At 28.2% G+C, this 12521-nt stretch overlaps 1 protein-coding gene across 7 annotated transcripts in view; it reads right to left on the reverse strand.

Moving 5' to 3' along the window:
- Positions 1-1697: 1697 nt before the first annotated feature.
- Positions 1698-12521, reverse strand: part of HUWE1 (HECT, UBA and WWE domain containing E3 ubiquitin protein ligase 1) — a 299081-nt gene continuing 288257 nt past the window's right edge. For all 7 annotated transcript variants that reach the window (XM_075363006.1, XM_075363009.1, XM_075363005.1 and 4 more), the window contains 6 exons: positions 12234-12422; positions 9264-9451; positions 7533-7666; positions 6979-7144; positions 5152-5342; positions 1698-3644 (listed from right to left, as the gene is read on the reverse strand). In XM_075363006.1, the coding sequence (XP_075219121.1) occupies positions 3542-3644; positions 5152-5342; positions 6979-7144; positions 7533-7666; positions 9264-9451; positions 12234-12422 (971 nt within the window). In that variant the 3' untranslated portion in view covers positions 1698-3541. The remainder of the gene's footprint in view (positions 3645-5151; positions 5343-6978; positions 7145-7532; positions 7667-9263; positions 9452-12233; positions 12423-12521) is intronic.

Here is a 12521-nt window from a genome sequence, read left to right on the forward strand (position 1 = left end):
AGGCCAAGATAACTAGTTATGTCCTAATTTCACATACTTCAATAAAAAGCAACTAATTAATATTATGTACTTAAACGATAACCTGGAAATAGTAAACATGTTTAAGGGAGTAGTAGTCTACTCAAAAAATAAAAAAAAGACTTTTTTCTCATTTTTCATACTTTAAAATATGCTAAATTCAAATATGTATTTCTTTTTTATCTAAGATCATTAGAAGTGGTCGAAAATTAAATTTTAAAACATCGATGTCGAATCAAGATTTTGTCATGTTGCCAAAATATGTTATTTTTTGGATTTTAAATAATTCAGCTTTGAAAAGATGTAAAAAGTATGTGTTAGTCTTGTTTGAAGGCTTCAAATTCCTGCTTTCAGTACATATCTAACTCACTAGAAGCAGCACAGTACCTATGTAATTCTTTGCCTGAATGAGAACATATGTTCAGTTTACAGTATTTATAAATACTGTTAGTATGGTAAGACAGTATGGTGTTAAGACACATGGCAGCCTAAAAGAAACTACAATTGATAAGCTCACTAACTACTATGTCAGTAAGGATGTTGAATCAATGAAGCCAACTGTGCTAGCAACCCTTCATCACTATGTCTCAACTGATGCAGAACAAGCACACCAAATGTCCTAATGGCCAAGATAACTGGGGTTTTATAATAAAGCACTTGCTGAAAATAAAGTATCTGGTAGCCACACAATGAATGTACATACACCAATAAATTTAATAGTACTTAAACATATAGCTCCTATTTATTGTCAGCTTAGTGATAGCAATTTATTAGCTAAGTGTATTAAAGGAATTACTCAGAATCTTAACGAGTCTTCACAGCTCCATATGGAGATTGTGTGATAAATGTCATAACGCTTCTACAGGACTTATGGAATCTACTGTCACCAGAGCTGTTAGTGAATTTAATTTCGGTAATATGACAAGAATCATAGTAATGCAAACAGCTTCCAGATCACCCGATGGTAAGTCTATACGTTACGCTAGATGAAGAAGTGACTGAAGAATGGAGCTTTCAGCACATAGAAAGCACCAAGAAAGAAAAAAACTAAGGTTTGAGAAGTCAAAAAAAGAAGACAGAAAAAATGGAGAGAGGGAGTTATATATGGTGTTTGCCAATTCTAGAAGTGCAAGTTCATTTTTCAATTTTCCGCAAAATTTTTTTCATGTTTTGATGTAAATAAATTCTTATAACTTTTTTTCTATGAGATATCTTCACAATTTTTTTAAAAATTTGTTCAGAATAATCTGCTCTTTCATCTGTAGTATAAATATGTTTATGTAGAAAGTAAAAAATTTATCATAAAATCTTGAATTTTAACTGATGTTAAAAAATTGTCGTTTCTAAAAAAAATTATAATATTTTTTAAAAAGCTAGTCAAAATAAATGTTTCCATACTACAGAATATAGAGCATTATTTCATGGCGAATTTGGTATAAATGCTGAATTTGTACCTTACAGTTCTTAAGTTATAAGATATTTTGTAACGTTCTGTATTCACACCTTCACCCTTATAACAGGAATTGTAATTATTATATTAAAATAAATGTTATATAGAATGATTTGTAATTTTATATAGTTTATAATAATAATTGAGTTACTTACATGAATTAAATAAGAAAAGATTTTTTGAGTAGACTACCCCTTTAAGGAATAAGGATATTAAGAAAACAAGCGGATTACAATTAACATTTTAATCAGAACAAGTGCAAATTCGTATTACTTATTAATTTTTTTTTAATTAACAGTATTTTAACAAATGTTTTTTTCAAAACTTCTATATAACTGAAGGATGACGAAACCCTCAGATCACAGCTGTAATACATTAAGCTATTTTTACAGTTACAAGAAAATTTTATTATATAAACACTTGGATATCGATGTACACTGTTATATAATAAACTGACTTATTAAAATATTTATACAAAGATGTCAATATTGACAAAGTGAGGGTTTATTTCACACTAAAATTTAACAATATTTATTTTTATTACAATTTAAACATCTTACATCATTAAAACTACTGAATTAAAAAACGTAAACAAACTTATTGTACAAGGAATATAATTTCTTTCACTAAAATTTGAAATTATATGATTTATAAGAATTATAAACAGAGTATAAAATATATTTTCAGTCTCCAAAAGAAAAACAGAGGCGTTGAAAACAAAGAAGTTATATTAGTATTGAACTATACAGTAAACGTCATTATCATTATTTTACAGTAAACTATCTTCTCATAATGGTTTCCTTTTAATTGGTTTTATTACTATAATTTTAGTTTTTTCTAATACTTCATTATAACTAAGTAATAGTAGTAATAATAGTACCAGAGCTCTTTTAAAATTACTATATACAAATAATAATAGTAAGAGGAATTATAAGAGTTAATGGGATTTTATTACATATTATTATTATTTATCCTTACCACCTTTTGCACAGTTACTCATTATATTCAAATATTTACAGAATTAATGATAATGACAGGAAATTGTATATAAATATGTATTTTAATTTCATCTAATATTTATGACTGAACAAATTTTTTTCCATTTATTATTATTTTTTTAATAAATAAAATAAATTGTACAGTGTTCACATAAAATCTAGTGATATTAGTACCATAAATATATATATATTTATTAATTTAAACACCTTAATTTATCATCGATAATCGTATCGAAACTTACTTATAATTTTTATATGAGAGTAGCAGAGTAAAACTAGAGTTAAATAAAAAATCAGACCATTTACTGATATATTTTTAGTTAACTAATCTATAAAACTTATTAATTTTGAAAAACAATAACATAAGTGATAAAAAAATAGTCAAATCTTAACATAACATAATTAAGATAGATGAAAAAATTAAAAACTATACATGTTATCCATATTGATGAGCAATTATATTCTTAAAATCTTTACAAAAGCTTATCCTGTTTATCTTAATCATCATGCATTAGAATATTTCAAAAAAATATATATATGTAAATATCCAGTACTAATGTGCAGAATATTTAACAAGTTAAACTAAAACTATATAACTGAAATTTTAAATTAGCTTACCAAGCTATCAATTTTATTATAAACGCATTTTATAAAGAAAGAACATTAAAGAAGTTTTTTTAAAAATTGTTTTAATTATATGTTAAAATTTTTAAACTTTGACCTGAAAATAAGTGTAATTTGAAAGATAATGCTTTTATAAATATTTTTAAGACTTTACAATAATTTTTATTATTTATTTGTATATATATAAAACACAAAAAATTAACCTTCTAAAACAGCTCAGATAGTTAATTTGAAATATAGATACAAAATATAATCCACTGGAAAAATCATAATCGTTCAACTCGCATTAACACAAAAAATAAGTTAACAATATTTATTCAAAATTATGTCCTTATAATCCTTCATATATCACATAGTATTTTTAAATAAGTTCCTGTTATCAACAAATGGCATTTTTATTCTGTACACAAGGTTCAACGCCTCTATTTAAAGAAAAAAAATATACAAAGATTTAGGCAAATCCAAATCCTTCTGAACACTCATGAATAGCTTTCAAAAGGTAAGTGCGTAGCTTTGTATATGTCTCATAGACCGGCAAGTCCAACTGGTTAAAGCTGGAAAAAATAATCAAAATAAATAACAGGGAAACATTATTCAAGTAAAATAACAAGAAATTTAATATTTTGAATAAACTTAAAACCAAAAATGACTTTTACTAAAAAATTGTCATTGTTCAATTTATTTTTCATATTAACTTTCCAAGGTACTTTCTGAGCTTAGATACTGCCATTTTTTGGAGGGATTTTTTTTAGCAATAAGCATGCTTCTGACACCAACAAAAATGAAATATCTACATTTTATAATGTGATGACTAGTTCATGAATTTCCAATGGAATCATGGGATTAATAGCATATAATTTTTCAAATTCTTTGAAATTTTACTCAGTCTAGTTTTAACACTTTTGTGATATCTACTACTGAAATGTGAAATATGTTTCTGTATTGTTATTACATAACAGAAATCTGTGATGTTTTGGACAATAAAGCTTTTACATATAAGTTTAAATGCTCCACCAACAGGAATTACTGGCAAATTTATAAAAATTATATACTCATATATGTTAATGGAACATTATTCTCAACTAACCTCAGATGAATAGAAATGAAAATATTCACAATTTATATATAAAACATTTAAGTAATAGACGAATAAAATTTCACTACTCTGTCAAAATTTAAGCCACATGAATTCCATAAAAAAGGTCTTTGCATGGCTTCTCGTAAGTGAGTCAGTTCAAAAGGCCATTTCTATTGTCCAGCACAAAAAGTACTAAAATAGCAAGTAACTTAAATATTATCTTCCTACAATATGAGCAATATAGAAATACAACATAAAATATACATACCAAATTATTATATTAGTAAAACTGCAGGAAGAATAATAAAGTATTCTAATGATCTGTAAAGTGAAGTAATAGTATCTCAGAAATGTATCCAAAGGTTTAACAGGGGTTCATATTATTCAAGTTTACAATAAGATCATAATAATAGGACTGAAGTGTTGGGAGAAGTCTGAAGCAATGATTGTTTACATTCATCACCTGGCTGCCCTAATACAGTAACTTTTGAAACTGCAAGTATTTTAGCACAACACAGGATAGCAGTAAAATACAGATGACTAATTAAGTAAATTTTTATAAGTTATTACAATTATTTAGGGAATTTGGATTAAGCACTGGTACAACATTCACATCATGCTCTAATTACATTCTGGCATTTAACAAGAGATTTATTTATCGCCTTTTAATATTTACTAATAAATGGCAGAAATATTGATTGAATTCAAAAGAAGTTTCTTAACCCTTGACTAATATTAGCTTTGTTGGAATAGACTATATACTAGTGAAACTACTCTTTATTAACCTTATTTACAGTTTACAGGAGCAAACTGTTAATAAGCTTAATGAATTATTCTACCTTAACATCTACCTCATATTGTAAAAATTATTTACCTCAGTTTGCTACTGACAAAGAAATTCACATTTTAAAAATAAATGTATCCTATGCCGAAGTGCATATGATCATTACAAGTAATATTGGTAAAAAAATATAAATGCTCACCATGTATGTGCGGAGGGAAGACGATCTGTAGAACGTTCATCTCTATGGATCTGAAATTTCTGTGTGCCATTCATTCCTTCTAGAGCACCAAATCCTTGGAGTGGCACTTTAGAAGTTCCTGTTACAAACTGTAAGAATTTCGCTCTCTCAGCTTGATCAAATTCTCTTAATGCTCTCCAGAACCACTGAATCTGTAATCAAGAATAGTTTTCATAAAAGAAAGATGTGGAAATTTCTGTTATTTACCTACTAAAGTAAAATCTATACAAAAAATGACAATATTTTCATAAAATCTGTGAAATTAAAAGAAAAAATTAATAACCCTTACATATAATAATATAATGTTCTATATAATCATTGCCTAGGGACTAAAGTTAGACTTGAAAAACTGTGATAATTGTCATGGTATATATATGAAATGGTAATACATTATTTACAATTATTTAAAAATAACTTGTTGAACAACAACATAACATTTTTTTCACACATTCAAGTTTTGTGTGCATGTTATCCAAATTTTTCAGCGTGGCTGAATGAATTCAATTTGAATACAACCTGCTCATATGACTTCCTGAATCTGTTTTTAAGATCCTGGAGGTTACACAGTAGTTTTTCCGTTTGTGATTTGAAATCACAAAAGGAAAAAATCACATGCAGACAAATCTGGTGACCTTGTGATTAAAAAAACTCTCATGGAAGTCCAGCTTGTAGCACCATATTGTTGAAATGACATGTTTTGGTTAACCAGACAATGAGTTAAATCAGGCTGAAGTATGCTAACATAGGGTTGTGAATTTACTGTAACTGTAAGCCTAACACTGTACTAAACAAAGGCCCTATAATTCCAAATGATTAAATGGGATACAGGCTGTCAATCTGAAACTATGAAACAGCTTTTTGTTTAAAAAACTTTTGAGAATTTATACTCTACCACTAGCGAAAGTTTTGTTTTTTGACAAAGTCCAACAGGTGGAAATGACAAATCAAAGTTGCTTAATTCTGGATTAGCATTTATGTTGTTCAATAACTGTCAACAGAAAGGAAGTTAGTTTGAGTGATTAATATTTACTGCATGCAGAATCTGACTCTTATACGGATGGTGCTGGATCTGATGTTCTCTTTACACTACAATCAGAAATGTTTACTGTTACTGCGTGCTTTTGTGCTGACCTGGTAGAACTTTGCTGCAGAGTCTTTACTCTTGTATCATTTTCTGGTGCTGCACAGTCACATAACATCATTGTTTTTGTAATATGCTTTAGCAGCAAAAGCAGTATGCAGTACTCTGCAACTCCACCATGACGTAAGAGGTGCAAGGTAACAATACTTTAATTTTCCCTGCTCATCAACGGCAGACTGTATCCAAACTGCCTGATTCACTGTTGTACCTGCTTGAAATGACTGAGCATGTTGCTGCAGCATTTATCAATAAAAACAGAATTACCTTTTTTTTTGTAATATGAAGACTCCCATTTAAATCTGGTAGAACATTTTGGATCACTTCTTAAGAAGCAGTTCAAATTCTGATAATCATACAAGAGGGAGAGGGCAACATAATTATTTACAGTATACTTTTTACTTGCATGACTGGGTTAATAAAAGCAATTAACAGATTGATTGGGTTTTAATGCAGATATCTACCTATAGCTTAAACTGTTTAGAGAAATATAAACCAAAATACACAATATGACAAAAACAACAAAGAATAATTATAAATCTATCTTTACCTTACCAAACATAATCACATAAACATATATATATATATACAAATTAATAATTGTAAAACTACTAAAATGATAATAAATTATTAGTAATATATATATGTACCTGAAGAGAATTAGGCTGATATTTGTAGTATTCTGTATTTGCTTTCAATTCATCAATATCAACATTTGGCAGACCAGATATCAATAATTCAAGTTCTTGTTCATTGAATATGCTAATAAGCTTCTTTGGGATTATCTCATAAAAGCCTTCTAAAAATGACTGCAATCTGAAATATAAATGAAAACTCCTGCTATTTATTTTTTTATTTTATTTTTCTAATCGAGATAAATTTTATTTTATTATTTTACAATACAAAAAACCAAAACTTATTTTTACGTTTTCTATTGTCTCCCCTAAGTCATAGCAAATGTTAGTTTATTTTTTTACACTTGAATTTATTTAGCACTTAATATTTTTCTTTCCAGATAATATTAGAAAAACACTCCTGTAAAATAAGCATTATGTTTCAGGGCAAACTGATATGGATGTAATTATTTGACCAGTCAAATAATCTTCTTTGCCACTGCATTAGCAAGCAGTATAGTTTGTACATAAACACATAGGTATAATTTTGCAATTCCATTGAACAAAAAGAAAAAAATAGAAGTACTTACTGCTGTCGAATTGCACCAGTCATTTTCATTTTGCAAACTAATTGTATATAATCCATCTTGTTTTCTTCAGTAACAAGAATATTACGCCCATTTGGTAAGAGATCTCTAACTTCAGTAACCCCAAATTCTTGAACCTAAAAAAATTAGATACAACTTATTTATGATTCAATATAGTTAACTTAAAATGATATATATTACTATTCTATTATCAACATACATATTATTGATAGTGGACAGAAGCAATACATATTATATAATTTTTAATGGGAATTAGGACTTTACCAGAAAGGCACTTAATCATTAGGCTCACTATGCAGATACTGAACAAGAAGCTCAATCTCCAAGTTGGGTCCCAGACAACCCCTTCACAACACCAAGGTTGAGGGGCTTTGTCATCAAGTTCCTGAGACCTTCACTATAAATAATCTAGCAGGGTTGGACTTGCATCCACAGAACACATAACAGTGAGAAAGGGATCAATGTTGAGGAAAAGGAATGAGCAGTGAGAATTGATGATTATGCATCAGGGTAGATATGACTTTACATAGTTTATAATTATATTATTTTTAATTCTATGAAATGCACAATGTTGATGTTCAAAAACCTGAAGATGAGACTTAGGTATTGTAAATTTTTTTCTTAATATATGAAATTTGTTTCATCAAACCTGCACTGAATAATCTTGCATCATATTTTCTACCTTAAAGATGCAAATGTAGGATTTTTAAGTCACCATCTTCTTTGTCTCACTTCCTTAACAATTCTTGGAAGCTTAGTTTGTTTTGTCACATATGACAATGACAGTCTTATCAAGAGAATTAGTAAAACACTTCATTCACAATGCTAATTACTGTTGACTTGTATGGATGTTAGGGATGCTACTTCTTATACGTTACACTTTCCCAGAGATATATAAGCATGAGGGGTGTAATATATAATCACAGAGTACCAAACTGAACTGAATTTCATTATTGGATAGTTTTCCTTATTTTCATTGTACTGTGCCACACGCAAGCTTTTAAACTATTCTTCCTTGTCTTTGATAAATTTCCGGACAGAAAGATTCTATCTTTATAATTAACACAAAGTTAACTTTCCTCAGTGCAATTGTCCTGCAATTCCAAAATAAAGTGACTTTCTTTTGAAATATAAATTCAAGTCCTGTTATTCATATTTTTCACGTTCTCCAAAAAATACATTGGTCACCGCTGTCATAAAAAAAAAGAAGTGTAACTTAAGTGGCCAACAGCCTCCAGTTAAGAAAATGAATAAATAGGGGTTGTAATTTCTTCTCATGATTTGTTTCCCTTGATTTATTAGCTGACGCTATATCTTCTTTTTTTAAGTGCAGTACAATGAAAACTTGTTTTTAGTTTAGTTTCTCAAATTCTTTACATAAAAAATGTATAGACTTTTTTAATAACTATATCTTTGTATTTCTCATTATGGCAAATTTTTAAACCCTGCTCAATCTATTAAAAAAAAGAAGAAAAAGGCATATACATAAAATTAATATGATTTTTTTTAATAAGTTAAACAATTACCACAAAATAAATAAAGTTGTTAACACCAATAAAACTATGATTTTTATGCAGTTATAAAAGAAAACAACCCAGTAGCTTAACACGAAGGATGAGAAATATTTTGCACTACTTAAATAATGACTTTAAAGGCTGTAATGTTATACTAGGTGGTGATGATGGTAATAAATATATATATATAAAGTAATACCTCGGTGCTAAATGTCGGATCATAACCAAGACTTGATATATGATTTTCCATCATATAAACTAATCCCTGATAAAAACTGTAGTCTTCACTTTCCATATCCGTATATTTAACTGGAATACCAAGAATGTGTTTGTATAATGATCTAGTGAAATAACATTCCAATAATTTGTTGTCATATATAGCTTTTGCTGTAAGAAAGAAAAAAATGAATTAAATAAACTTAATTTTTTTAACTTCATATAATTATAATTTGCATAACTTCGTATTTGCATTAAGAAATCATGCCTTATGTTAAAAAATGTTTTAAGGATAGCAGCCCTGCTCAATCTTATTGATCTTTCTTTGGCTGACATTGATAATGTTTTCTAAGTAAGCAGTTATCTTATTTGTCAGTAATTTCTGATAAAGGAATATTTTTGAACAAAGAAAGGCGTTTTGCTACATTAACATTTACATACTATTTCACCATTATACCTCTGGTTTTGTGAGAAACACTAAGTAGTTTGGTTGGGGCAAGGTCTCTGAAAAACACTTTATCAAACAACACAATAATCTAATCAGGAAATATGAAAAATGGCACTCTTTTTATATTTTTCTAAAACATAAATAGAGTTGTGCAGTCCTTAATGTGTCCTAAAGTGTCATATATACTTTAGAATGAGTGATTCATATCAACAACTTTGCTACATTATTTACATTTTTAATGCTAGCATTACATTTTCAATCCATTCAAACACCACTAAATTGAACACATAAATGCTATTAAGTATTATGATCTTATTAAATATAGACTATTATATAAAGAGGAAGAGGGTTTTTGTTTGTTCGGGATAAATTAAAAAACTACACGATCAATTGCAACCAAATTTTTACTCCTATTTCATTTGCATAACTCAGAAGGATTTTAGATATATTTCATATTGGAATAAAAAGAAGATATATATATATATATATATGTCGTAGTGCAGATTTGCCAGTTGAAGCACAAACTTAAATGAATTGAATTAACTGTGAACTGTGTCTCTATCACAGTTGGTTTGAACTGAATGATTTAAATCAATTGGATGAATAATATTAAAAAAATAATAGAAGTTTACATTAAATAAAATATTATTAAATTAAAAAAATTTTTGTTTAATACCAATGGGCTTCCTGTGGGGACTGCATGTGAAGCCAGTGGTGAGGTGTGCGATCACCTCATGGGAGCCTAGACCATTCATCACCATCAACAAATGGGGTGTCCCTGGGACGCTGTTTTGGGAGGTGTAATGGAGTGCTCTTATATTCTCTACAAACAATTGTACGATTTTCAAAATTCAAATGGGGTATTTGTTAGTAGATTGAATCGTTCCCAAGATATTTTTCAATAGAAGTCTTATTGAAATTGAAGATAACACATCATGAGCGATTCATTATCAAAACCAAGCAAAAACTACAGAAGATAAATTGATGAAAATTTGTATACATGTTCTTTTTAGGGTATAACTGCATACTAAGAAAGGATTTTTTGAAATTCAAAGTGTAAAAAAAAGGGTTTCATGGAGTAACAATGAAATTTACTATTTTTTTAATTTCTCGATAACAAATGATATCAGCTTGATTTTTTTCTGTGTGTAATCTTTATGTGAATATCTAAAAACCAATCTCCAGATTTTTTTAAAATTCCAAGTTTCAAGGGTTAAAATGGATTTTGAATTTTTTTTGAAACCCTACTATTTTTTTTTTTAATTTTTCAGTAACAAAAAATTAACCCTGATTTTTGGTAAGTACAATTTTATTTTTTTTTAATTTATCAGCAACAAATGAAAAAATCAAGCTGACTTTTGGCAAGTATACCTTCATGTAAATAAACCAATATTTAGATTTTTGAAATTTGACTATTTAAAAGCCATTTTAGAATTTGTTTTAACCCCAGTTCTTTAAGAGGTGTGAAGGTATATAGTGTTGAGGCTCAACCAACACAGCCAATGCCACTGTTACTATATGTGTGACTGGCTGCACCTGCCTCCAGTTACTTGTCTAAAAAAAACATAAAATAAAATAATTGACTGCTGTGAGAAATGCAAGTAACCAAATAGCGTGGGCGAAGCTGCAATAGGGAGCTAGTCATTTATACTTTTATAAATATAAAATCAAATAATAACAAACACCTTATATCAGGATTATTGTGAAAAGCAAGGAAATGGTTTCCTGGTGATTCTTTACAAAGTTGAATATACTTACAAGTGATATCTTCATTCTGTTCACACAGAATCCATATTTCTTACAGTTTTTCTTACACCTTGGATGCTTTACACATAATAGCCACAAGACCAAGACTCATAATGTTAAGCAATAAATTAATATATCCTGTTCTGTTATAAAACAGTGCTTTGTATACAGTGACTTCATTTGCCTAAGGAATCATATATTAGCCATATCTTAATTTTTAAACATAACATTTTTGGAAAACCAAGAAATGACCAAGCTTGTAACTGGGTGGATAAGATGTCACTTAAATTTAAGAGATTATAAGTTTTTGAATAAAATATGTCTCTATGTACTAAAACTACTCAACATTAGACAAATTAAGTAATTTTTTAACAGACTTAAAAACAATGCAATGATTCAAAAATATCTATTTTCTTCTTTTTAATTTCACCTTTATGGACATAATTGAAATAAAAAGCTATTTGCATTAAAAAAAGTTCAGATATATAATCAACACATTAACCAATTAAACTAAATTTTAACATTATAGAAATGTTACTTCAATCATTAAATTAAAACTTAATGTTTTATTATATAACAGAATGGATTTTAAGTGACATCAAAATTCTTTAATGGCAAAATTTGTTAATTTAATAGTATATTTTAATAAGAATGTTTGATAAAATGCATATTGAATAAGAAAATAGATAAAAATTTATTGATCTTAATAAAAAATGAACCTACATGAAAGTAATGATAAATTAGATAACAAATGCTGACCTATAACTCTTCCAACAAACTTGAAGTAGCAAAGATGGTTGTGATTACAATGCGATGCTGGGTTAATCATGTACGTTACTCGATCACCAGGTGAAGTTGTGAATAATGCATACATCGGATTAAATATTTCACGAGATATTATCATATACCACTCACGAAGAAGACCACCAGCATCCTGTCCTTCTTCACCTATAAAATATATGAACTATTAGTCTGTTTTTCAAGAATAAGTCATATGACGGTCATTAATAAGTAATGAAGAAAAAGACCCCACAAAAAGCAAAACAT

Source organism: Lycorma delicatula, chromosome 4, assembly GCF_047948215.1.
Source record: "Lycorma delicatula isolate Av1 chromosome 4, ASM4794821v1, whole genome shotgun sequence".
NCBI lineage: Eukaryota > Metazoa > Arthropoda > Insecta > Hemiptera > Fulgoridae > Lycorma > Lycorma delicatula.